Source organism: Mustelus asterias, chromosome 2, assembly GCF_964213995.1.
Source record: "Mustelus asterias chromosome 2, sMusAst1.hap1.1, whole genome shotgun sequence".
NCBI classification, from domain to species: Eukaryota; Metazoa; Chordata; class Chondrichthyes; order Carcharhiniformes; family Triakidae; genus Mustelus; species Mustelus asterias.
Genome location: NC_135802.1, coordinates 158,717,704 through 158,745,461, shown reverse-complemented (window position 1 = coordinate 158,745,461; position 27,758 = coordinate 158,717,704). Strand labels below are relative to the sequence as shown.

The following is a 27,758-nucleotide window of genomic DNA, read 5'->3' as shown; positions in this document are numbered from 1 at the left end:
GCCTCGGGTCACTGTCTGTGTGGGGTTTGCAAGCTCACCCCGTGTCTGCGTGGGTTTCCTCCGGGTGCCCCAGTTTCCTCCCACAGTCCAAAGATGTGCGGGTTAGGTGGACTGTCCATGCTAAATTGACCCTAGTGTCAGGGGACTAGCTAGGGTAAATATGTGGGGTTACGGCAATGGGGCCTGGGTAGGATTGGGATTGGTGCAGACTCGATGGGCTGAATGGCCGCCTTCTGCATTGTCAGGATTCTATGATTAATAATCATGGCATCACATTGCATTAATAGCAGAATTACATTTTAAAATCCCCTAAATTATTATTCCACTGCCTTGTTATAAAAATAAACGCAGACTATCTTATTACGTTTAAATAAAACATTTATTACATTTACTAAACAGTTGAACGCGATTGGATCATCAAAATTGCATTACGTCTGTCTAGTCACGATTGCTAATTTAGCATCATAAAGATGGGGCCAAATTGCTTTGATTTCTGGTTTCAATAATTTAATCTCCTGTCCATTGCTGTTGGCCACTCCCCGTCTCTCGCGCTTCGCTCCAACCGAATCGACCAACTGATTGATGCCACAGTCAATAGCATTTCATCACAGTCCTATCACTCCCAACTCTAACTGAAGCTCCACAAACCAGAGGGAGGAGGTGAAACCCGACTTTGACCTTCTCTGGAGTTTCAGAGCACAGCTCCTCGGCTCCATTTGCTGCTTCCCGGAATGAGCTTGCGGTGAGGATTGCTGGACTTGGCTTTGAAGGGAGCGTGAGGCCAAAACGACAGAATGTTTAAGGAGCTCTCGTTATTCTTCCACAAGGAAATTGATGAGGGCAGTCCTGGGAGACAGGATAGCTTTCTTGATGACCCGTCCCTGGAGTTGCTGGATGCCCAGCTCACTTTGCAGAATCAGCTCCTGCACTCTCTCTGCGTTTTTGACCACTTGTTGGGGCAGGTTGACTGAGCCACAGACCTTGTTGTTGATCTGGTGGAGAGAGAGAGGGAGAGATGAGAAACATTGGAGCGACAGGACAACATGCTATTAATGTGCTTTGTATCTCATCACCATTTCTAAGCCTGTACATGGAGGTAACTAAACTCAGATTCCCAGATGTGGCCTCAGGTGTTGTACTCGTTCCCAATGCGGCTTCTTTGCAAGCCCCTGAGTCGAGTGCACGATGCTCCATTGTAGTTCCCTGTTGCTTGGCCGCTGATCTGCTGAGCCCACATCTAGTTAAAGCAAGTGGCCAGTGGCTTCATGGCATCATTCCTAGGAGAATGGGTTGACAGTGTATTGAATTTAACAGTTAGTCAGCAACCATGAAACCCTCAAGATCATGCTATCAATTGGCTTTGAATTGTACTAACAGTGCAGCTGCAAATTCGATTATTAAAGCCATGTGCCGATATGATAGTACCACAGAAAATCCAGCTCTCCAATACAATTGGACCTTGTGCTGGAGAAGAAACAACTTGCAGTTAGAGTGCGTCTTTGATGTGTTAGAATGTCCCAAGATGCTACAGAGCAGCATTATCAATCAAGACTTTGTCTAGACCTACTTGGGGAAATAAGGAGCATCCAAGGAGGAGAGAAGGGGAGAGGTTAAGGGAGAGAATTCCAGGGCTTAGGGCCTAGGCAAGCAAAACCTTGGCCACCAATGCTGTGGCAGATACACAAGATACAGTTTATAAACTTGGATTCACTTCCCATATCCCCTCACATTTACTTCATACTGGAAAGTAGTTCCAACTTTTGATAATTTGACAGCTGTGGAACTAGATCTCAGCTTTAGAGAATCACCACTACATTGCGTCCCGCCCTCAACTAATCCACACCATGAACACTCTTCTGAGGTAATTGCTGACACCCCATCCTCTCTGCTACCCCCACAATTTCCTGGCTGCTCTGGCCATGACCAGATGATTCCATAGAGTCAGAGAATGCAGTGCAGGAGGAGGCTATTCGGCCCATCGAGTCTGCACCGACCACAATCCCACCCAGGCCCCATTCCCGCAACCCCACACATTTATCCTGCTAATTCCAACATGAGGGCCAATTTAGCATGGCCAATTCACCTAACACATACATCTTTGGACTGTGGGAGAAAAGCGGAGCACCCGGAGGAAACCCACGCAGACACGGGAAGAACGTGCAAACTCCACACAGGCAGTGACCCGAGGCCGGAATTGAACTCAGGTTCCTGGTGCTGTGAGGCAGCAGTGCTAACCACTATGCCACCGTGTGGTTTGAGGATTAAAATTGAGATCTTCCAGGTCCATATATGCAACGTTCTACAGAATAAACAAGGGGAGTGAGTGACAATGCCCCAATAACGTCACAACGGCAGCAAGTTTTGCTGAACAATTCTATTTCTCAAACATGGCAAGTGTGGGGCTGTGGGCACGAGGCTGTGTGGAGCTGAGGTGACAAGTACAACTTTCGGTCTGGAGTTGGGTCAGTTTCTGATAGGAACATATGAAATATTAGAACATTCGGTCCCTCAAACCAACTCGACTATTTAATAAGATCATGACTGCGGCCGTAATTCCTCTTCTCTATCAGCCCCCCATAACCAATGACCTCCCTGATGGATCAGGTACCTGTTAAATCACTCAGTGAGGTTTGAAGGGATGGTGATTAGACTTCGCACGTAGGGAGACGGAGTGGCATAGTGGTAATGTCACTGCATTAGTAATGCAGGAGGCCCAGGCTAATGCTCTGGGTTCAAATCCCACCACAGGAGTTGGTGGAATTTAAATTCAATTCATTAATGAAAATGTGGAGTGGAGAGTTAGTCTCCGTAATGGTGACCGTGAAACTCATAGAATCATAGAAACCCTACAGTGCAGAAGGAGGCCATTCGGCCCATCGAGTCTGCACCGACCACAATCCCACCCAGGCCCTACCTATCCCCACATATTTACCCGCTAATCCCTCTAACCTACGCATCCCAGGACTCTAAGGGGCAATTTTTAACCTGGCCAATCAACCTAACCTGCACATCTTTGGACTGTGGGAGGAAACCGGAGCACCCGGAGGAAACCCACGCAGACACGAGGAGAATGTGCAAACTCCACACAGACAGTGACCCGAGCCGGGAATCGAACCCGGAACCCTGGAGCTGTGAAGCAGCAGTGCTAACCACTGTGCTACCGTGCCGCCCCAACTATTATTGATCGTTGTTAAAAACCCATCACTAATGCCCTTTAGGGAGGGTAATCGGCCATCCTTACCTGACCTGCGACTACATGTGACTCCAGACCCAACTCTGCTCTCTGAAGCCGCCGAGCAAGCCACTCACTCATTACAAAGGCCAATCAGGGATGGGCAACAAATGCTTGCCTTACCAGCCACACCCATGTCCCATGAAAGGATAAACAGTTACCAGCCCGGGGTAGAATTCACGTCAGTTACAGAGTTCACACCCACGCAATGGTAGGTTCAAAAACGGTCAACAACATTTTTACCTTTTAGGAATTTTCAGACAAGTTGGAACACGCAGACGTAATAGTCACACGCAGTTCCACCAGAATGCACCCTCCGAGCCACAAACCCACTAGAAGCAGGCGGGATATGGACCAGAGACCGGAGGGATATCTGTTTCTAAAGCAACTTCGCTTGAGCAAGTCTTTGAAACATTCGAGTCGGGATATTGGTATCTTGTCCAAAAATCTCAACACAGCACCAAAAAGCAGATCTGTAAAGAATTCAGTGCCAGTTGTGCATTTTAAGAGTCAAAAGTTCAAACAAACACGTGCCACCCAACTGCACAAAACTACAAATTCCTGTTTGATCAGAAGTAATTACTCTGTTGTGATGTTATGCAACCATGACTCAATGCCCAATGTAATAGATCTTACCACAATAAAAACACCTGAGCTTTTGTAGTCTTTTATGAGGGAAGGTACAGATTTGACGGAGTTAACTTGAAGGTCAATCTTTGGCAAAAGGATGCCACAAGCTTTGAGGGGCATTAAACGTGAGGGGTACCATTCTAGAACTATCCATGAAGGTTTCAGGACACAACTGATCATTTTGGGGGGAAAGTTATCATGGCTGTTAGTCTGATTAGAGAGGGGCGTTTATGATGGGAATTAAAGGTTTCCACTTTCCAATGTTCACATTCAGTCTTAGCATTAATCACTCCCAGGTCAACCAGCACTCTATATACTCTGTAACAACATAACTTGACTATTGAAACTACAGGAAACTGGGTGAGATAGAATCATAGAATCCCGACAGTGCAGAAGGAGGCCATTTGACCCATCGAGTCTGCACCAACTCTCTGATAGAGCATCCCACCCAGGCCCTTTCCCATAACGCCATGTATTTACCCCACAAATCCCTCTAACCTACACATCTTGGGACACGAAGAGGCAATTTAGCATGGCCAATCCACCCAACCTGGATGAAGCAATATTACATTTCACACTGGATGCGTATGGCCTTTCATTTTATTAATTTTGTGGAGGTACAACCATTAGAAATATGGAACTTTGTACAAGGCACGTGTTCCATTAAATTCATGCGTGAACATTTTGTCCCCAAGGCCCGACCCAATATATTGCCTCCAATGCCAGCGACCTCCATCAGTGGGACTGCAATGGGAGGTTTGATGTTCAAGATATCACACCTTAGTTGTTAACAGAGTCACCCAATCTAGTGGGACATGCAGGAATTGCAAAGCATTACTGGAAGGAAATAGTTAAAAGATATATTTACTGATTTCAATTCCAGCCGACAAGTTGGAACATGCATACTTCTTTTACATGATTTATACCATCATCTGCATCCTGCCTCCATCCCAAACCCATTTCCCAAGCCTCCTGATCCTGTTTTTTGTCACAAACCTGTCTCAAGACATCTAAAATACTTGTCATTAAACAGAGAAGGCTCGCTGGGCTGATTCTTCAGATGAGGAGTTTGTCTTATGAGGAAAGGTTGGGCCTCTATTCATTTGGAGTTTAAAAAGGGGGAGAGGTGACCTTACTGATACATGACAGATTGTGAGGGAGCGTTAGCAGGGTGGATGCCGGTTGGGTGGATGCCGGTTGGGAGGATGCCTCCCCTCAAGGGGGAATCTAGAACTAAGGGGGCACAGTTTCAAAATAAGGAGATTTCCATTTAAGATGGAGAGGGGGCAGAATTTCCTCTCTCAGAAGGCCATTAGTCTTTTGAATTCCCTTCCTCAGAGAGCAGCTAAGGTGGAATCGTTGAATATATTCAAGGCTGAGCTGGACATATTTTTGACTGACAAGGGAGTTGAGGGTTATTGGGGGGGGCGGGGGCGCAGGGGAAAGAAAGGAGAGTCAAGGCCAGATCCACCATGATTTTAGTGATGGGTGGAGCATGCTTGGTGGGTGGTGTAATGGACCCCTCCCACTCCTATTTCTTATGGATTCATTTCGAGTAACATTGGATAGCTCTCTCTCCATTCTCAAAATAATTATTTTATTAAATATTGATTATTTCCTTAAGCCAGCCCACACAACCTGCAGGAGAGACACTGGCACAGTGGTTAGCACTGCTGTCTCAGTGCCAGGGAACCAGGTTCAATTCCGGCCTCGGGTCACTGTCTGCGTGGAGTCTGCACATTCTTCCCGTGGGTTTCCTCCGGGTGCTCTGGTTTCCTCCCACAGTCCAAAGATGTGTGGGTTAGGTGGATTGGCCGTGCTAAATTGATCCAGGGGGATTGGCAGGGTAAATACATGGGCGGCACGGTAGCACAGTGGTTAGCACTGCTGCTTCACAGCTCCAGGAACCTGGGTTTGATTCCCGGCTTGGGTCACTGTCTGTGTGGAGTTTGCACATTCTCCTCGTGTCTGCGTGGGTTTCCTCCGGGTGCTCCGGTTTCCTCCCACAGTCCAAAGATGTGCAGGTTAGGTTGATTGGCCATGCTAAAAAAAAATGGCCCTTAGTGTCCTGAGATGTGTAGGTTAGAGGGATTAGTGAGGTAAATATGTAGGGATATGGGGGTAGGGCCTGGGTAGGTTTGTGGTCAGTGCAGACTCGATGGGCCGAATGGCCTCTTTCTGTACTGTAGGGTTTCTATGATTCGGGGATAGGGCCTGGGTAGGATTGTGGTCGGTGCAGACTCGATGGGCCGAATGACCTCCTTCTGCACTGTAGGGATTCTATGATCATACTCTCATGGGGTACTGAATGAAACATTGGCTGAATGCTTATGAAGAGGGCTAGGGATATTTACAGATTAACCACATTCCTGTGCCCCGGGGTGTGGAAGTTAGGGACTGAGGGAGGGAATGGTATCTTGCTGTATCCCCCACAATCTTAGGGGGATGAGTTGGGCCAGGGACAGCCAAGGGTAGCTTTCCAGGTATCCGCCCCTTGATAACAGGACTTCAGAGGGATCCAGAGGGCACCCAATGCACCTGGGCAGGATGGTGAGACTGGATCTGGGGTGGAGAGGAGGAATCAGTCTGATGTGTTGTGCCGCCCCTTGATAACAAAATGGGCCGTGATGGGACAGGATGGGAATAAAGTTTAGCTACTTACCTTCCCATGGAATCAGGACCTTGTGGAGAAAGGACAGCGACCCCATTGATAACTCAGTTGCTACCACCTGGCAGACAGTGTGGTACGTTGCCATCAGAGTCCGTCAACCTCGCCTTCCCTTCTCCATCCATCACTGCCAAATTCAATCGTGGGCTGAATAAAACACCATTGCACCCAATACCCAGCAGATAGATCCTTGCCCTGCTCCCTGCAGCATGACCCATGCACTGCAACCTGATCGTCACTCTCCTTCGGCAATACTACTGGAGACTGACTCATCATGCATCCATTAATTCAGAGGACATGGCCATCACAGGCAAAGGCAGAATTTATTGTCCGTTCCTGTACAACGGAGTGGCATGTTGCATGTTTCGATTCAAAGAGTGACCCACATTACTCTGGATTGCAGGTCACATACCGAGTCCAGACTAGGTGTCTGGTAGCGTGGAACCCTGCACCATTTACCCCCAGGACAGGAGGGCCACTTGGGAATGAAGCAAGTTGAAGTGCGTCAGTCCGGCAGACTGGGAATAGTAAAGGACACAAGACCATGGAAAAAAGTAATACAGAAAGAAATGCTGGAGGAAGCAAAAGATTTGCTTCTCACAGGCAATGATTTATCCTCCTCGCTTCCCGCGTCTGCTCTTACCCTGACAACCATCTGCACTGTGTCGGGCTGCTCGAGATACACTGGGTCCACGTTTGGCCACTGCTGAAACAGCACATCTGTGTCCCACCGATAGTGAACGGTAAGCTTAGTCTGGACACTGGAGAGACCTGTAACAGACAGGAATACATTCATTTGGTACATCAATGGACAGAGGAAAATGTGTTTCCCAAAAGACTTGAGGCTAGTGGCGCCTTGAAGGAAATAATGTTTGTCTGCCACAAGGGAGGAGTACTTCAGATCCAACTGTGCGCATTGCAAGGATAAATCCCCCCATATCCACCCCGTGCCACTTGGAAAAGCACAGGCCATTCTGTGAACACAAATTGCAGGGGAATTGTCCATTGGAAGTTCAAGTTTCCTGGATTACTCCCGAAGTCAGTGCATCAGGACTTCAGAGGGATCCAGAGGGCACCCAATGCACCTGGGCAGGATGGTGAGATTGGATCTGGGGTGGGGAGGAGGAATCAATCTGATGGTGGGGCTGGTCAAGGAGCAGGGTATTGGGGAATTGATCAGGAGGGCGTTAATCAGATCAGGTCGGCAGGGTGGGGAGAGTTGGGGGGCTGGGGAGTTGAGGGGGTCGGTGGCATAGTGACCCAGGGGTTAGGCTAGGACTCATCTGCCTGACATTTCCTGGGTAGTTATCCATTGAAACTACACATAGCCATATTAAACTATCCATTCCAACTTGAAATTGGAATTGTTCAAATTCTCTGACACTAACTCAGGCTTTAGACTGTTTTGGAGTGTTCTAGATACTGGGAAATTGCCCATTGGAAGTTCAAATTTCCTGGATGAATCCCGAAGTCAGTGCACCAGGACTTCAGAGGGGTCCTGTAACACTTCTTTGGGGGGTGGATGTGGAGACCAAAATACCTGTGCTGCTTTAGAAGTAAAATCAACAGCTATGTTTGCAGTAATTACTCGAAATTCCAACTCAACCCAGGCTCAAAGAACTTTTGGAGTAATTGGTGGACTGTCGTTGGCAATTAAGCAAACAAGACCTGATTTTGACAACAATCACATGCATTTTGAGTTTGATGTTTGGATACAGCTGGATTATCAGCTACGGGGCAGGCAAAGCTTTCCACATTTTTGGTAAATCAAAGATGAATCATTCAAACGCCCCCCTCTCCATATCTCCAAAGTCATATTTCACTCTTCCTAATGCTTTAATTATTTTACCCCCTTATATTTCTATGTTTCTTCCCTAACAACTTCCCTCCACCAACTTCAGATTGTTCGCTGTGGGTACATCACAGGGACTGCAGCAGTTCAAGAAGGCAGCTCACCACCACCTTCTCCAGGCAATTAGGACTGACAGCTCGTTAAAGGAGATGTAATTTGAGTTATCATGGCTGATCTTGTGCAGTGTGCAATTCTGCATGTTCGCAGGCTCAGACTTTGAGGTCTAAATCTTTGGGCGGGACGGTGGTGTAGTGGTATTGTCGCTGGACTCGTAATCTAGGGGCCCAGGCTAATGCTCCGGGAGACAAGGGTTCAAATCTCATCATGGCTGCTATGAATAAAAAATATGGAAGAAAAAGATGATTTCAGCAAAAGCGGCCATGGTAATCATCATTAATGATTGTAAATGCCCATCTGGTTCCTTCCCTTTAGGGAAGGAAATCTGCCATCCTTACCCGGCCTACACGAGACTCCAGACTCTTAACTGTCCTATGAAATGGCACTGTAAGTCACTCAGTTCAAGGACAATTAGGGCTAGGCATTCAATGCTGGCCTTACCAGCGATTCCTACACTCCTAAAGGAAAAAGGTACATTTGTAAACCAGGCTTGTAAAGAGTAACAGAGCTGGCACAGGGTTTACAGCAGCAGTGAATTGAACTTTGTGGGTGTCACACACAATCATCATTTTTTTTTAAACGTGATACAAATGTAACGGCAGAATCACTTGAACATGTTAGACCCCTCGCTTCAGGAAGGAACTGTCCATTTCCTTATCCTGTTAATGCGAGCCAAATCCCAAATCTGCCCCAAACAATAACCAAAGGTTAAACTTCGATATGATTGTTCGTTGTACCAAAACCAGACACACAATCACAGTGATGACAGGATCATATAAACAGTTACTAATCCAAGGGTTATTGTTTTTATATCTGTGGAAAATGGGGACATGAACCGGTAACATTCAAGAGGTGGAGATGGGGCGGAAGGCCACTTGAGTTTAAAGTTTATTTATTAGTGTCACAAGAAACAATACTTTTCACTCTACGTTAATACATGTGACAATAATAAATCAAATCAAAAAAGTAGGCTTACATTAACATGGCAATGAAGTTATTGTGAAAATCCCCTAGTCGCCACACTCTGGCACCTGTTCGGGTACACGGAGGGAGAGAGAATTTAGCACGGCCAATGCACCTAACCTGCACGTCTTTCGGACTGTGGCAGTAAACCGGAGCACCCGGAGGAAACCCATGCAGACACGGGGAGAATGTACAAACTCCACACAGTCACCCAAGCCAGGAATCGAACCCGGGTCCCTGGCGCTGAGAGGCAGCAGTGCTAACCACTGTGCCGCCAGAATCATTCCCAGCAGGAATTTCTAAGCAGCGCCTGGGGTCAGTGTCGTTCTGTTCAAATTGGAAACAGCAAGAAGTGCTGAAGTGACACGTTAAGAAAGGAAAGCCACACCCAGGTGAATGGTTGTGTAATGTCGAGGCCCATTCATATTGAGCAGCTGCTTCCTGGAGCCGCACAGGTGCAATGAGAAATTTGTGCAAGTGGCAGGTTCTGTTGTTAAGTTTGGTCACGGGGCGCGGGCAAGGTAACAGGTTTTGCTGCGAGGAGGACAAGGGTCAGCCCCTTGGCGCGGGCTTGAGTCAAGTTGAACAGGATAGGTAGAGGAGGCAGGTCCATCCCATTGGAACATTAATAAGCCATTTGGATTTTTACACTGCTCCAACAGTCATTCTGGTTGGATCCAGGAAATTCTGCAAAAGCCAGTTTGACAAAGTTCAGTTAGGATTGTATTCGTTGGAGTTTAGAAGAGTGAAGGGGGATCTCATAGAAACTTTTAGAATTCTAACAAGGGTAGATTCAGAATGTTCCCGATGGTGGGGGAGTCCAGAGCTAGGGGTCACAGTTTGAGGCTTTAGGACTGAGGTGAGGAGAAATTTCTTCACCCAGAGGGTGGTGAATGTGTGGAATTCACTGCCACAGAAAGTAGTCGAGGCCAAAATGTTGTCTGAATTCAAGAAGAAATTAGATATAGCTCTTGGGACTAAAGGGATCGAGGGATATTGTGCCCCAGTCCTGCGGTGAAACAGACTCCTAAAATTACCAAACCAGGAAGGATGTGCTGGCCTTGGAAAGGGCCCAGAGGAGGTTCACAAGAATGATCCCTGGAATAAAGAGCTTGTCGTATGAGGAACGGTTGAGGACTCTGCGTCTGCACTCGTTGGAGTTTAGAAGGATGAGGGGGGGGATCTTATTGAAACTTACAGGATACTGCGAGGCCTGGATAGAATGGACGAGGAGAGGATGCTTCCACTAGTAGAAAAATCTAGAACCAGAGGGCACAACCTCAGGCTAAAGGGACGATCCTTTAAAACAGAGATGAGGAGAAATTTCTTCAGCCAGAGAGTGGTGAATCTGTGCAACTCTTTGCCGCAGAAGGCTGTGGAGGCCAGGTCATTGAGTGTCTTTAAGACAGAGATAGATAGGTTCTTGATTAATAAGGGGATCAGGGGTTATGGGGAAAAGGCAGGAGAATGGGGATGAGAAAAATATCAGCCATGATTGAATGGCAGAGACTCGATGGGCTGAGTGGCCTCATTCTGCTCCTATGTCATAACAAAGAACAAAGAACAATACAGCACAGGAACAGGCCCTTCGGCCCTCCAAGCCCGTGCCGCTCCCCGGTCCAGGATTGAATCCTGAATCCAGGATCCCCGCCCAATTTTCCAGCCTATCTACATACCAATATCCTATCCACCGAGCTGTCCCTCACAGCTATGATGCTTTGTTCATTACAACCTATTAACTCACCCCCACCCCCCCATTCCAGACCATGTGATCTCCAGGGAGAGGCGAAAACCCAGAGTGAAAAACCCCAGGGCCAATATGGGGAAAAAAAATCTGGGAAATTCCTCTCCGACCCCCTGAGGCGATCGAAACGAGTCCAGGAGATCACAATGGCCCCGATCGGAAAATGCTTCCCAACCCTAGTCATTTCTACTTCCACGAACACCATATGAATTCCCTGCCCCCGAGACAGGTTCCCAACTATCCGCAGTCTCGCTCTGTACTGGCACCAGCAAGATGATCATAGAATGAAGCCTTGAAACGAGAAACAAAGAACAATTAGCCCGCGCCGCTCCCTGGTCCAAACTAGACCACTCTTTTGTATCCCTCCATTCCCACTCCGTTCATATAGCTGTCTAGATAAGTCTTAAACGTTCCCAGTGTGTCCGCCTCCACCACCTTGCCCGGCAACACATTCCAGGCCCCCACGACCCTGTGTGTGAAATATGTCCTTCTGATATCTGTGTTAAACCTCCCCCCCCCTTCACCTTGAACCTATGACCCCTCGTGAACGTCACCACCGACCCGGGGAAAAGCTTCCCACCGTTCACCCTATCTATGCCTTTCATAATTTTATACACCTCTATTAAGTCTCCCCTCATCCTCCGTCTTTCCAAGGAGAACAACCCCAGTTTCCCCAATCTCTCCTCATAACCAAGCCCCTCCATACCAGGCAACATCCTGGTAAACCTCCTCTGTACTCTCTCCAAAGCCTCCACGTCCTTCTGGTAGTGTGGCGACCAGAACTGGACGCAGTATTCCAAATGCGGCCGAACCAACGTTCTATACATCTGCAACATCAGACCCCAACTCTTATACTCTATGCCCAGTCCTATAAAGGCAAGCATGCCATATGCCTTCTTCACCACCTTCTCCACCTGTGACGTCACCTCCAAGGATCTGTGGACTTGCACACCCAGGTCCCTCTGCGTCTCTACACCCTTTATGGTTCTTCCATTTATCGTGTAGCTCCTCCCTACATTATTCCCACCAAAATGCATCACTTCGCATTTATCAGGATTGAACTCCATCTGCCATTTCCTTGCCCAAATTTCCAGCCTATCTATATCCTTCTGTAGCCTCTGACAATGTTCCTCACTATCTGCAAGTCCTGCCAGTTTTGTGTCGTCCGCAAACTTACTGATCACCCCAGTTACTCCTTCTTCCAGATCATTTATATAAATCACAAACAGCAGAGGTCCCAATACAGAGCCCTGCGGTACACCACTAGTCACAGGCCTCCAGCCGGAAAAAGACCCTTCCACTACCACCCTCTGTCTTCTATGACCAAGCCAGTTCTCCACCCATCTAGCCACCTCCCCCTTTATCCCATGGGATCCAACCTTTTTCACTAGCCTACCATGAGGGACTTTGTCAAACGCTTTACTAAAGTCCATATAGACAACATCCACGGCCCTTCCTTCGTCAACCATTTTGGTCACTTCTTCAAAAAACACCACCAGGTTAGTGAGGCATGACCTCCCTCTCACAAAACCATGTTGACTATCGTTAATGAGTTTATTCCTTTCTAAATGCGCATACATCCTATCTCTAAGAATCTTCTCCAACAACTTCCCCACCACGGACCTCAAGCTCACCGGCCTATAATTACCCGGGTTATCCTTCCTACCCTTCTTAAATAATGGGACCACATTGGCTATCCTCCAATCCTCTGGGACCTCACCTGTGTCCAGAGACAAAGATTTGCGTCAGAGGCCCAACGATTTCACCTCTCGTCTCCCTGAGCAGCCAAACAAGCCAGCGATGAGAACTTCAATTCACTCTTGAGATGTGAGCATTGCTGGTTAGGACAGCATTTGCTGCTCATCCCTAATTCCCCTCAAGACAGTGGAGAGCTGCCTCCTTGAACTGCTTCAGTCTATGTGGTGACGTACACCCAGTGATTTCTGCAGGGTCTGTTACAACTGGGCTTATTACTGTGAATCTGGAGTCATGCAGAAAGAAGGTGGCTACTGAACCAGTTCTTTTAATGACAACCCAGTTGTTTCAATTATTAGAGAGAGACTAACATTCCATTCCAGGTTAATTAATTGAATTTAAATTCCCCCAGTTGTTGTGGTGGGATTTGAACTCAGGTTTCCAGAGCTTTAGCCGAGGTCTCTGGGTTCCTAGTCCAGTGGCGTTGCCGCGATGCTACAACTGGACACATTCCTCAAGGATGAAAAGCTTAGGCAAGGAGATAAACAAAACGAGGTTAAAAGGGCAGGCTTGCTGGATGAAATATTCCTGCTTCTGTTTCTAAGAGTCAGGCCCTTAAAGCCAAATATGTTAATGCCTTTGGATACATTGGAGACAGAGCACAGGAATGAGATAGAGAATCTGGTGAACTGGTGCGGCAACAATAATTTCTCCCTCAATGTCAACAAAACAAAGGAGATCGTCATCAACTTCAGGAACCCGTAAAGGAGAACATGCCCCAGTCTACATCAATGGGGACGAAGTAGGAATGGTCAAGAGCTTCAAGTTTTTAGGTGTCCAGATCACCAACAACTTGTCTTGGTCCCCCCATTCTGACGCTATAGTTAAGAAAACCCACCAACGCCTCTACTTTCTCAGAAGACTAAGGAAATATGGCATGTCAGCTACGACTCTCACCAACTTTTACAGATGCACCACAGAAAGCATTCTTTCTGGTTGTATCACAGCTTGGTATGGCTCCTGCTCTGCCTAAGACTGCAAGAAACTATAAAAGGTCGTGAATGTAGCCCAATCCATCACGCAAACCAGCCTCCCATCCATTGACTCTGTCTACATTTCCCACTGCCTCGGCAAAGCAGCCAACATAATTAAAGACCCCACGCACCCCGGACATTCTCTCTTCCACCTTCTTCCTTTGGGAAAAGGATACAAACGTCTGAGGTCACCAACTCAAGAACAGCTTCTTCCCTGTTGCCATCAGGCTTTTGCATGGACCTACCTCGCATTAAGTTGATCTTTCTCTACACCCTAACTATGACTGTAGCACTACATTCTGCACTCTCTCGCGTGGAGTAGTGGATGAGGTGGAGGGCTGTTGTTGGGTGCAAAGAGACATAGATAGGATGCAAAGCTGGGCTGAAAAATGGCAAATGGAGTTTAACCCTGATAAATGTGAGGTGATTCATTTTGGTAGGACTAATTTAAATGTGGATTACAGGGTCAAAGGTAGGGTTCTGAAGACTGTGGAGGAACAGAGAGATCTTGGGGTCCATATCCACAGATCTCTAAAGGTTGCCACTCAAGTGGATAGAGCTGTGAAGAAGGTCTATAGTGTGTTAGCTTTTATTAACAGGGGGTTGGAGTTTAAGAGCCTTGGGGTTATGCTGCAACTGTACAGGACCTTGGTGAGACCACATTTGGAATATTGTGTGCAGTTCTGGACACCTCACTATAAGAAGGATGTGGAAGCGCTGGAAAGAGTGCAGAGGAGATTTACCAGGATGCTGCCTGGTTTGGAGGGTAGGTCTTATGAGGAAAGGTTGAGGGAGCTAGGGCTGTTCTCTCTGGAGCGGAGGAGGCTGAGGGGAAACTTAATAGAGGTTTATAAAATGATGAAGGGGATAGATAGAGTGAACGTTCAAAGACTATTTCCTCGGGTGGATGGAGCTATTACAAGGGGGCATAACTACACGGTTCGTGGTGGGAGATATAGGAAGGATATCAGAGGTAGGTTCTTTACGCAGAGAGTGGTTGGGGTGTGGAATGGACTGCCTGCAGTGATAGTGGAGTCAGACACTTTAGGAACATTTAAGCGGTTATTGGATAGGCACATGGAGCACACCAGGATGATAGGGAGTGGGATAGCTTGATCTTGGTTTCAGATAAAGCTCGGCACAACATCGTGGGCCGAAGGGCCTGTTCTGTGCTGTACTGTTCTATGTTCCTTCTCTATGAACGGTATGCTTTGTCTGTATTGCGCGCAAGAAACAATACTTTTCACTATGTTAATACATGTGACAATAATAAATCAAATCAAACATTTCTTAAACTCGGGATCATTTGAGTTTTCTCTTCTGTCAGAAGTCATGTTGTGCAAAGCACTATAGCACACTGCGACTGTATAAGGAACTAAATGACGGCAGAAGGTTCAAAAGGCATATGTTTGCAACCACAGGGTTCCACTGAGCAATTCCCTCATGAGCTACAAACAGAAATACAAACACAAGCTGCAAAACCACATTGTTTTGCGCTGCGCACAGCGATGCGTGCGACAGAACGGCTTCAGTTCCTCAGACAGTAGACAAGCACAGTCATCATAGGGAAGACACGCCAAACAGGCCAAATGTTTCACAGCCTCTTTTGTAAGGCAGACAATGTAGCAGCCAACACACACTCAGCAACCTCCCACAGACAGCCACGTAATAATGCCGAGATTGTCCGATTATCCTTTGAGACATTAACTACAGGGATGTGTGTCAGCCGGGACACCGGGAATACCCAGCGCTTCTTCAAAACAATGCCACGGGATCACTTCGGTCTGCTCGAGGGGACAGATAAGGTCCCCCCCCCCCCGCCCCCCACCGAAAGCCAGCACCTCCCTCAGCGCTGCGCCGGAGTGTCAGCCTGGATTTTTGTGCTCTGGTCCGAGTGGGATTTGAACCCTCTGACTCGGAGGCGAGAGTGCCGCTGACGGAGCCACAGCCGACACGAAAATCATAACCTCCAGGAAGGACGGCTGGGAGAACTCTCGACAAACCTTGGCAAGCAACCAGACGCATTGTTAAAAGTCATTATTTGTACAGACAATAAGCAGCTTGGGTGACACGAGTTGCAGGTGCTGCTCCTTTGGGTACGTGCAGCAGCAGAGGACGGCACGGTGGCACTGCTGCCTCATAGCAACAGGGACCCAGGTTTGATTCCCGGCTTGGGTCACTGCCTGTGTGGAGTCTGTACGTTCTCCCTGTGTCTGCGTGGGTTTCCTCCGGGTGCTCCGGTTTCCTCCCACAGTCTGAAATACGTGCTTGTTAGGTGCATTGGCCATGCTAAATTCTCCCTCAGTGTACCCGAACAGGCGCCGGAGTGTGGTGACTAGGGGATTTTCACAGTAACTTCATTGCAGTGTTAATGTAAGCCCACTTGTGACTAATAAACAAACTTTAGGAGGGTCTGTCTGTGTCTGCGGAGATCTCAGTCATCCAGTATTCAAATGCTTCCTTTTGTGTTAAATTGGTTTCGAGAAAATAACCCGACGGAACGGGTGGTTGGAAACATGTGATCGATGAACCAATCTCTTTAAAAATAAGAGGGGGAAATGACACAGGATGGTAATTGTGAAAGAGAAGATGACTTGGTTATAACTCACTGCTCATTCATCGAGCAAAGGAGGGATCTGCAGCCAGTCTTTTCTTCAACGCAAATTTATTCTCACAGCCCCGAGAACACAGCCAGACTCCGTTTTCCTCCCTCCACCCATTCTTAAACACACTCGAGAATAATGCCCCAACCTTTCCCCAATTAGTAACTGTTGCTCTCGCCTACAACCAGCGAACAGGATTGCAACATTAAAACAAATAATTAAATGCAGCGAGGCTGTTAACCAGTAAGTAAATAAAAACAGAAGGAAAAAGTTATTCCACTTTGCTGGGAAAAAGTTAACACTCATGTCTTGTGGCATTTGGGTTTTTAGAATCTCTCCAGTGCAGAAGGCGGCCATTCAGCCCATCGAGTATCGGGCAGGAGAGAACGCAGCGAGGTTGTTGGAATTCAAGATTGGTGCAATATTTGGGACTCTGCCGCTGATGGCACGACAGCTACATGTTCGTCATCAATTACATATTATAACTTACTTTAAAATGTTTTATTAGTTCATGGGATGCGGGTATTATTGGCTAGACTGGCATTTATTACTCATCCCTAATCGCCCTCAAGTTTAAGGTTTAAAAATGCTCACCAAACACAGCATACTCAACAGCAAATGTAACACTGCATTCAAAGATTGGGACGGCAAATATCTTTTTGCCAGTGCGACTGTTTACATAACAAAAAAATGTAATAAAAACTCTTACCTTTCCACAACTCTGATGCTAGATATGGAACCATGGGCGCCGTCATAATACTCAAGGTCGCTAGAGCATCTTCGTATTCCACGCTGTGCAGTATCACTGGAGATGAAGCTTGCTGAAAGTAAGGGCGAGCAGGGTGAGAGACAATACAATCTTTAACAATTGCATAAAGCTAAAGTCAAGTTCTACAAGAGACACTGACACATGATCCACCGCGAACAACAGACATCACCAATTAAAAGCAAAATACTGCGGATGCTGGAAATCTGAAAATAAAAACAGAAATTGCTGGATAAACTCAGCAGGTCTGGCAGCATCTGTGGCGAGGGCAACAGGGCTAATGTTGCAAGTCCATCTGACTCTTCTCCAGAGCTAAAGAGGCTTAGAAATGTAACGGATTATATGGCAAGAAGTCTCACAACACCAGGCTAAAGTCCTAATTCATCTGATGAAGGGGCAGCGCTCCGAAAGCCCGTGATTCCAAATAAACCTGTTGGACTTTAACCTGGTGTTGTGAGACTTCTTACTGTGCCCACCCCAACCCAATGCCGACATCACCACATCATGGATTATAGAGTTGGGGGCGAGGGGGGGGTTGGTAGGGGCAGATCAGAAGGTTAGGGATGGGTCAGAGCTAAAGAGAGATTGAGAAAGATGTCATGGACACAAGGCAAAGGGAGTGTTAATGGTAGCATTAAGGACTGAATGTGGTGCTAATAGTGGCATAAAGGTCAGACAGCAGAATGTGTTAACAAGAGAACAAAGGTCAGCACTCTGTGGGAGCAAAACTAAAGAACAAGTGACAGATGGCCCAGTGGGGGAGGGAGTGGGGTGGGGGCTGTATGGGATAAACCAAGGAAACAAAAAAAAAGGGATCAAGATGGAGGGGAAAGTTCACCGCCTGAAGTTGTTGAGCTCAAATGCTGAGCCCAGAAACAGTATCTGAGCAACATGACATTTCCATTTTGGAGCTTTTTTTCAAAAATACAAAAGATTCTTTAAAAAAGTTACTGAAATTTCTCCATCAGCTTGCATTAGGCTAATGCTTATTTAATGTGAAAGGTTGTCATTTGCAAAATATTCAAATTCAATCCAACGGTGTGGTTAATGCTACCCAGGAGGGATGGTTTACAATTTTTAAGAAACATCAGAGTATCCACCAGGCAAGCGACAACGTTAGCAAGGGCACAGAGGTCAGGGCTGGACTCGCAATGTCGCTGGGAGCACAAGCTCTCAGAACCACGAACAAACTCCGCATGCACAAAACAATCTGGTGTTTCGCCTCATTGGGTGGAATTTCACAGCCTCGCTCGTCCTAAAACCGTAAAATGCTGCCCCGAGGTCAACGGACCTTTCCGTGGTCCGCCCCTCGCCCGCTCCGATTCCCGTGGCGGGCGGGATGGCAACATTCTGGCCATTGCGTCCCCAACATAAACGCAAGTGCTTTTTACAACCAACTGATTGCTTCTTGCAGTGGCGCCAATGTTTTAAAAATGGAGTCCCAGCAGAGAGCCAGAAATAACAAATGTTGATGGATGGAGGGATGCTGGCTGGGACACCTGGATAACTTACCGTCATCTGTGTACCAGAGCAGATAGTACCTCCAAAAAAAAAACAACGAAACCATGCTCGAATGGTTGGCCTGAATTAGGTGGCACAGTGGTTAGAACTGCTGCCTTACAGCGCCAGGGACCGGGGTTCGATTCCCAGATTGGATCACTGTCTGTGCGGAGTCTGCACGCTCTCCCAGTGTATGCGCAAGTTTCCCCCGGGTGCTCCGGTTTCCTCCCATAGTCCGAAAGACGTGCTGGTTAGGTGTATTTGGCTGTGCTAAATTCTCCCTCAGTGTACCCAAACAAGCGTCGGAGTGTGGCGACCGGGGAATTTTCACAGTAACTTCACTGCAGTGTTAATGTAAGCCTACTTGTGAGATTAATAAACGTTTTTTAAAAACTGAATTATGAGATTAAATCTGTCGGAGAGCCCACAAGCTTCCGACTCGGGCACAAAAATATGGTTTAGCCAGACTGGCACACAAAAAGAAAACCATACTGCGGTCGCAATGGGAAGACCTGTTATTTCTGTAGCCGGTGGCAACACATGGAGGTTGGAAAAGTATTCTGAGAGAAATATTAAGTGAAAAGGGCTCTCTTTCTCATTCCCATCTCCGTGCCTTTCTCCGCCTCTGTAACTTCACTCTTTCCTTTGGTTCAATATACTATTTAAATTTGAGACTGCCAGCAGAAGTGTGCTCAGAACTAATTCCTCGCTAACGTGGCCCCTGAAAGAATATCACCCCAGCTAAGCATCTAAAATTGGTCCTCTTGTTTTTCCAGACTGTGTGAAGAGAAGCATACTGCGCAGAACATGCCAGAAGGTCAAGAAGGATAACCCCGTCAGTACGAGTGACTGAACAGCACTGATGCACTCTCGGGAATTAGATACATTGCGTATATTAAATAATCCAAATTTGGGTCAGTCACACCACTGGGTAAAAATATCACATTCTGTTCTCAGCTTTTGAAGGATGTGACCTTCAAATAAAACATGTAACAAAAGGAAGACAATTCAGTGAATTAATTTAAATCGTGTGACTGTGGAATATTAATCTTTTTGGAATTTCTTTAAACTCATGCTTGGTATTTGAAATGTCAGTGGTGGCTGTTCACTTTCTCAGAAAGCACTTTGAGTGACGTGCGGGAAGTCTGCGTGCAGGTTGCAGAATGCTGGGGTAATATATTCATTATAAAATAGCATTTATCTAGGTGTCACAGTGCAACATTTAAAGACCCACTGTCGGCAAGGTGGCACAGGACGCCAGGGACCCGGGTTCGATTCCCGGCTTGGGTCACTGTCTGTGCTGAGTCTGCAAGCTCTCCCCGTGTCTGCGAGGGTTTCCTCCGGGTGCTCCGGTTTCCTCCCACAGTCCGAAAGATGTGCTGGTTAGGGCGCATCGGCCGTGCTAAATTCTCCCTCAGTGTACCCGAACAGGCGCTGGAGTGTGGCGATTAGGGAATTTTCACAGTAACTTCATTGCAGTGTTAATGTAAGCCTACGTGTGATACTAATAAATAAACGTTAAACTTTTAATTACAAACAGCACAGAATGCGTCTTCAATTAAATGACTGCCCTTAGATTGAATTTAATAGAATATTTACTGGGAGATTCACCATGGTGGTGGTTACTAAAAAGCAAGAGATGCCATAAAGACAGGATTATACTCTGGAGGATGTATTATTGTCTTGTATTCCTTTAAGACCAAAATGTCTAATTGTTGCTAAGTAAGCATGCAGTCAGTTCGTAAGAATTCAATTGCAAGGGCAACCGTTACCCTGGCCCCACTTTATATAAACTCATCAATCTCCAGCCAGCATACATTCCACCCCACGCAAAATGCTATTGCTGGTTATCCTCAACTATAACATTGGTTATCTCTCTCTCCCTCTCTCTCAAAACCCTCAACCTAATGTTACAATTTTCAGGTCCACAATGTCCTTTATGTGGACAAAGATGTACCCTAACCTTCAGTGACAGGAGGGTAAGACAATGAGAGCAAGCGGGAGAAGGAATGGAAGGATTTGCAGAAATGGGAAATCGAAAGTTTGGCCGAAAATTTGGGTCTTGAGGTTTTGTTTAAAGCAGAGAGGGGGCAGACAGAACTGGGCACTGGGGTCCTCAGAGTTCGAGTTACTGAAGCTGAATATTCCGACACCTCAGGGGCAACACAGTGGTTAGCACTGCTGCCTCACAGCGCCAGGGACCTGGGTTCCATTCCTGGCTTGGGTGACTGTGTGGAGTCTGCACATTCTCCCCATGTCTGCGTGGGTTTCCTCTGGGTGCCCCGGTTTCCCCTCAGTCCAAAAGACGTGCTGGTTCAGTGCATTGGCTGTGCTAAATTCTCCCTCAGCATACCCGAACAAGTGCCAGAGTGTGGCGACTAGGGGATTTTCACAGTAACTTCATTGCAGTGTTAATGTAAGCCTACCTGTGACACTAATAAATAAACTTTAAACTGGAAGGCTTGGGACCATATCCAGACTTGGGCTGATAAATGACAAGTAAGCCCAGCAATGACCACCTCCAACATGACAGAGTCGGACCATCTTCCCCTTGATATCCAAAGGCATCGTCATCACTGGAACCCTCACCAGCAAGGTCTTGGGGTGGGTGTACAACATTAACCAGAAACCAAACTGGGCCAGGCATATATATTGTGACTACAAAAGCAGATCAGAGGCTAGGAATTCTGCGGCAAGTAACTCACCTTCTGACTCCTCAATGCCCATCGACAAAACAAGTCAGGAGTGTGATGGAATACTGGATGAGTGCAACAACAACACTCGAAGCTCGACACCATCCCGGAACCACCACCATAAACATTCACTCACTCCACAAATTTATTAGAGTTATTTGAGGATGTAACACAGTGTGGATAAAGGCAAGCAAGTAGAGCATGGGAACAATCTTACCGGCTTGTCACACCGGGGGCTGCGATGTCCAGGGTGGGGAGGGAGTGACAATCTCCCTGTGCACGGTGAACTCGTGACACACTGCACTGGGAGATCAGGGCGCATGCACAATAGCGCCCACTAGCAATCTGTAGCCAGTTTGCCGGTGAGCGTAGGCCCAGCCCCCTCCCCATGCTGGCAAGAATCAGTTGAAAAAAGAGCCACAACCTAAGTGTCATAAAATCTGATTCCCCCCTCCCCTTGCTGAAAAACAATGGTCGGCACTTCGAATTTTTTCTGAGCCCCCATAGTGCATTTGGATTTTCAACAGGTATTTGATAGGGTGCCACATAAAAGGTCACTACACAAGATAAGAACTCATGGTGTTAGAGGGGATATATTAGCATGGATAGAGTATTGGCTAACTGACAGGAAACAGTCGGGAAAAATGGGTCATTTTCAAGTTGGCAAAGTGCCAGGAATCAGTGCTGGGGCCTCAGCTATTTATGATCAATATCAGTGACTTAGCTGAAGGGACTGACTGTTTTCCCCAAATTTGCTGATGACGCAAAGACAGGAATAAAGTTGAGGACAACATGGAGTCTGTAAAAGGATAGGGATAGGTTAAGTGAGTGGGCAAAAAATTGGCAGTGGAATATAATGTGGGAAATTGTGGGGTTGTCCACTTTGGCAGAAAGAACAGAAAACAGAATATCAAAGCGGTATAATGTTGTGGAACAGAGGAATCTGGGTGTCCTTGCACATGAACCCCCGGGGTGACACAGTGGTTAGCACTGCTGCCTCACAGCGCCAGGGACCTGGGTTCAATTCCGGCCTCGGGTGACTGTCTGTGTGGAGTTTGCACATTCTCCCTATGTCTGCATGGGTTTCCTCCGGGTGCTCCGGTTTCCTCCCACGGTCCAAAGATGTGCGGGTTAGGTTGATTGGCCGTGCTAAATTAACCCTAGTGTCAGGGGGATTTACAGGGTAAATATGTGAGGTTACAGGAACAGGGCCTGTGTGAAGCTGGGTACTTGATGGGTTGAATGACCTCCTTCTGCACTGTAGGGATTCTATGAATCACAAGAAGTTAGAACGCAGGCACAGTAATTAGGAAAGCTGATAGCATGCTGATCTTTATTGCAAAGCGAATGGAGTATAAAAGAAGGGAAGTCTTGCCACAGTCAAAGACATTGCTGAGGCTGCATCTGAAGTTCTACACACAGTTTGGTCTCCTTATTTGAGGGACACAGTTGCAACAGAAGCTGTTCAGAGAAGGTTCACTAAGTTGATTCCCAAGGTGAAGGGATTGTCCTCCAAGAAAAGGTTGAGCAGGTTGGGTCTATATCTATTGGAGTTCAGAAAAATGAGAGATGATCTTACTGAAACATGTTAAGATTCCGAGGGGGCTTGACAGGGTAAATCCTGAGAGGGTATCTCCTCTCATGGGGCAAGCTAGAGGGCACAGTTTCAAAATAATGGGTCTGCCATTTAAGAGGAGGAAGAATTTCTCTCAGAGGATCATTAATCTTGGAATTCACGACTCCAGAGGACAGTGGAGATGGGACAAAATTCAACAGACTTCTCATCTGCAAAGGAGTCAATGATTATGGGGGACAGACAGATCAGCCGTTGACAGGTCAAGCAAGCTCATGGGGCCACCATAGCTCTAGTTTGCACACTGCAGCAACTCATCAAGGCTTCGTCAATAGTTTCAAAACCTGCCCCTCTATGGCTAGACGGAAAAGGGCAGCAGACACCACCTCCTGCAAGTTCTCCGCCGAATCACCCACCAACCTGACTTGAAACCAAATTGCCGTTCCTTCACTGTCACTTGGTCAAAATTCTGCAGTTCCCTCCCTAACGCACTGTGGGTGTTGCTAACGACACACGGTCTGCAGCGGTTCAAGGCGGCGACTCACCATCACTTTCTTTGATTTGATTTATTATTGTCACTTGTATTAACATACAGTGAAAAGTATTGTTTCTTGTGCGCTGTACAGACAAAGCATACCGTTCATAGAGAAGGAAAGGAGAGAATGCAGAATGTGTTACAGTCATAGCTCGGGTGTAGAGAAAGATCAACTTAATGCAAGGTAGGTCCATTCAAACGTCTGACAGCAGCAGGGAAGAAGCCGTTCTGGAGTCGGTTGGTACGTGACCTCAGGCTTTTGTATCATTTTCCCGACGGAAGAAGGTGGAAGAGAGAATGTCCGGGGTGCGTGGGGTCCTTAATTATGCTGGCTGCTTTGCTGATGCAGTGGGAAGTGTAGACAGAGTCAATGGATGGGAGGCTGGTTTGCGTGATGGGTTGGGCCACATTCACGATCTTTTGTAGCTTCTTGCGGTCTTGGGCAGAGCAGGAGCCATACCAAGCTGTGATACACCATAGAAAGCATTCTTTCTGGTTGTATCTGTAAAAGTTGGAGAGAGTCGTAGCTGACGTGCCAAATTTCCTTCGTCTTCTGAGAAGGTAGAGGCATTGGTGAGCTTTCTTAACTATAGTGTCAGCATGGGGGGACTAGGACAGGTTGTTGGTGATCTGGACAGCTAAAAATTTGAAGTCCTTTCTACTTCGTCCCTGTTGATGTAGACAGGGGCATGTTCTCCTTTACGCTTCCTGAAGTCGATGACTATCTCTTTTTTTGTTGACATTGAGGGAGAGATTATTGCTGCCGCACCAGTTCACCAGATTCTCTATCTCATTCCTGTACTCTGTCTCATCATTGTTTGAGATCTGACCCACTATGGTGGTGTCGTCAGCAAACTTGAAAATCGATTTGGAGGTGAATTATAGATGGGCAATAATGTTGGCCCAGTCAGTGGCACCCACATTCCACAGGAGAATAAAAAACTAGAGCACAGTGACTGAAACCAGGGAAGAGAAGAACAGATGGAGAAGTCAAACATTACGGCAATGGCGGATGCAAAGATACGCAGCTGTCAGTTAGGGCAAGATCATGGAGGGATGAGAATTTTGAAGTCAGCTTGCTGGGGTATGGCAAGCTTAGAGGAACAATACTGGCACCAAACCGTGTCTATCATTCCACAATACAATATAGGAGCGCTCCTTGTAATCTTGTTTTTTTTTAAGAAATCGTAACATAAAATGCAGAAACGTTTAACACCAGGCTGCAGTGTTTTCACACATCACAAATGGCTTTTGGCCGTAAAAAAACGAATCTGATATACTCCCAGCGAGATCATGAGAACAGCCCCAAGAACTGGGGCTCAGAAAAACAAAGAAATGCCCTTTATGCCTTAGGGAAGATTTGTACGAACTGTGTGTTCTTCAGGGAGCTTTTCTAATAAAAACCACCTGAACAAACTTAAAAGGGACACATCGTTCAGGACTAACCGCGCCCATTTGAAGCTATCAGTGCTCATCATATAAGGCAATGTGTATATAGACATCCGCTGTTAATTATCTACAGCTTTCAGTGTTACTTTAAGGCCAGAAGCCCTCATGTTTTGGAGATTTGGTCAAGGAGGCTCCTTTAACTAGTGCTGAAAAATCTGGCCTTCATTCGTCAGAGGCCAGGTTATTTTCAGAAGATTCGCCTCACAGAATAAATACTTTCACGGATCTGTTTATTCAATCTGCGTGGAAAAGAAAGAGTGGGAAAGGATAGAGTTCAGAAGGTGCCAACATTTTTCTCGTTATTGGGAATAGTATTTGTGTTGCAATTAATTGCCCAGGCAACTGCTCGAGGGAATTTCTTCTTTGCTGCTTCTCAACACTTGATATTTTCCAGCCCGATTGTGCATTTCCACAATGGACCTCGAGAAAAACTGGAAGGACATCAAGATGATTTAGGGAGTGGGCCGAGGAGCCGAGAGAGAAGCCCAGCAACTGTACCCCTGAGCAGAAAACGGAGCAAATGTTGTCAAAATAGTCTCCTCAGCAACCAGCCCCTTTGTGATCTAGTTAACACTGGCCAATTATGTAATTCATTCCTTCAATTTGGTTACAACTGGATCTCAATCAAAATAGCAAGATTAAATTCAAACTGGTGGCTGCAACTGGACTGAACAGTGCCTCCAGAGGCTGAACCTAAAGAGGTAAACGAAATAAAAATGTGGAAACTTGGGTAGGAGGGGTACAAAAGTGAGTCAAGACGATAAAAGAATTCGAAGCTGATTACGATTCTGAAGTGAAGTATATTGTCAAAATTGAAACATTTGAGTTGCAAGATGAATAAAATTTTTAGTTGATCAACAGCCCTGTGGGCAGCACGGTGGCACAGCGGGTTAGCACCGCTGCCTCACAGCGCCAGGGACCCGGGTTCGATTCCCAGCTTGGGTCACTGTCTGTGCGGAGTCTGCATGTTCTCCCCGTGTCTGCGTGGGTTTCCTCCGGGTGCTCCAGTTTCCTCCCACAGTCCGAAAGACGTGCTGGTTAGGTGCATCGGCCGTGCTAAATTCTCCCTCAGTGTACCCGAACAGACGCCAGAGTGTGGCAACTAGGGGATTTTCATAGTAACTTCATTGCAGTGTTAATGTAAGCCTACTTGTGACGCTAATAAATAAACTTTTTTTAAAAAACCATGCAAGCTTTAAACCTTGAGGAAATATGCCGCAAACAGTTAGTTAGAATTGGTTTTTAGTGCCCTGCAGTCGACTAAGGTTTAAATCTGCACACAAAGAATGAGTACAGTAAGGGGAAAGATGCTGATCCTTCTTCTGATTTCTAAAAATAAACAGATGTTTTCATTGATATTGCTTCTGTGAAGTGCCTTGGAACATTTTACTACACATTCTTACCCAGTTCCTTTGGGCTTGAGCTCTGGAGGTGTATTTGACATGGGGAAAGGTGGAAGCAAAAAAAAGACCAATTCATCCCCGGTCACATCTCCCACCCATCGCGGCTGCTTCCATACTCTTTCAGAGTCAGTGCAGACTTGAATGGCCCGAATGGTCTCCTTCTGCACTGTAGGGATTCTATAGTTTGATGCTGCATTTGCAAAGGACACAAGATGCTTCATGGAGACAGAGTCTTTACGGAGCTCTGAAAGATAGTGGCTAAGAAAAACACAGATTGAAGGCCGCCTTGGAGAACGCTTACCTGAAGATCCAAGGCTGAATGCCCATGACTGCATTCAGCCTTGGATCTTCAGGTAAGCGTTCTCCAAGGCGGCCTTCACGACACACGACAGCGCAGAGTCGCTGAGCAGAAACTGATAGCCAAGTTCCGCACACATGAGGACGGCCTAAACCGGGATGTTGGATTTATGTCACATTATCAGTAACCCCCACAGCTTCCCTCCTGGGCTTGTAGAATCTCACTAGCTGTTCTGTCTGGAGACAATACACATCTCTTTAACTTGTGTTGAATGCTCCCTCCACCCACATTGTCTGTACCTTTAAGATCTGGCTGGCTTTAGAGATTCGCATTCTAATCAGTATTCTGTAACTTGATTTGTGTGTCTGTGCACTGTTTGAGAGCACATTTCCACTCCATCTGACGAAGGGGCAGCGCTCCGAAAGCTTATGGTATTTGCTACCAAATAAACCTGTTGGACTTTAACCTGGTGTTGTTAAAACTCTAACTGTGCTTACCCCAGTCCAACGCCGACATCTCCACTTCAAATCCCACCCCAGCAGATGGTGGAATTTGAATTCAACAATAAAAAAAATCTGGAATTAAGAATCTACTGATGACCACGGTCAGAAAACCCATCTGGTTCACGAATGTCCTTTAGGGAAGGAAATCTGCTGTCCTTACCTGGTCTGGCCTACAGGTGACTCCAGAGCCACAGCAATGTGGTTGACTCTCAACTGCCCTCGGGCAACTAGGGATGGGCAATAAATGCTGGCCCAGCCGGCAGCGCCCATGTCCCACAAATTAAAAAATTCTCGACTGGGATTAATATAATTGTGTGATGGTGCATGGAGCCAAGGTGTTCGAGTGGGACAGAGATACAGATCAACAACGATCTAACTGAATGGTGGAATGGGCTTAAATTAGCTGAATGATTCACTCCTTTTCTTGGGTAAACTCTCTGGCCTCTTCACCATCTTGCACCAAAATCACTTACCTCACTTCTAACACACCAGCTACTAGC

At 46.7% G+C, this 27,758-nt stretch overlaps 1 protein-coding gene across 1 annotated transcript in view; it reads right to left on the bottom strand.

Annotated features, from left to right (window-relative positions):
* Positions 1-363: 363 nt before the first annotated feature.
* Positions 364-27,758, bottom strand: part of lars2 (leucyl-tRNA synthetase 2, mitochondrial) — a 91,253-nt gene continuing 63,858 nt past the window's right edge. The window contains exons 19-21 of the mRNA XM_078199672.1: positions 17,248-17,359; positions 7,174-7,301; positions 364-992 (exon numbers count right to left, since the gene is read on the bottom strand). Coding sequence (XP_078055798.1) covers positions 813-992; positions 7,174-7,301; positions 17,248-17,359 — 420 coding nt within the window. The 3' untranslated portion in view covers positions 364-812. The remainder of the gene's footprint in view (positions 993-7,173; positions 7,302-17,247; positions 17,360-27,758) is intronic.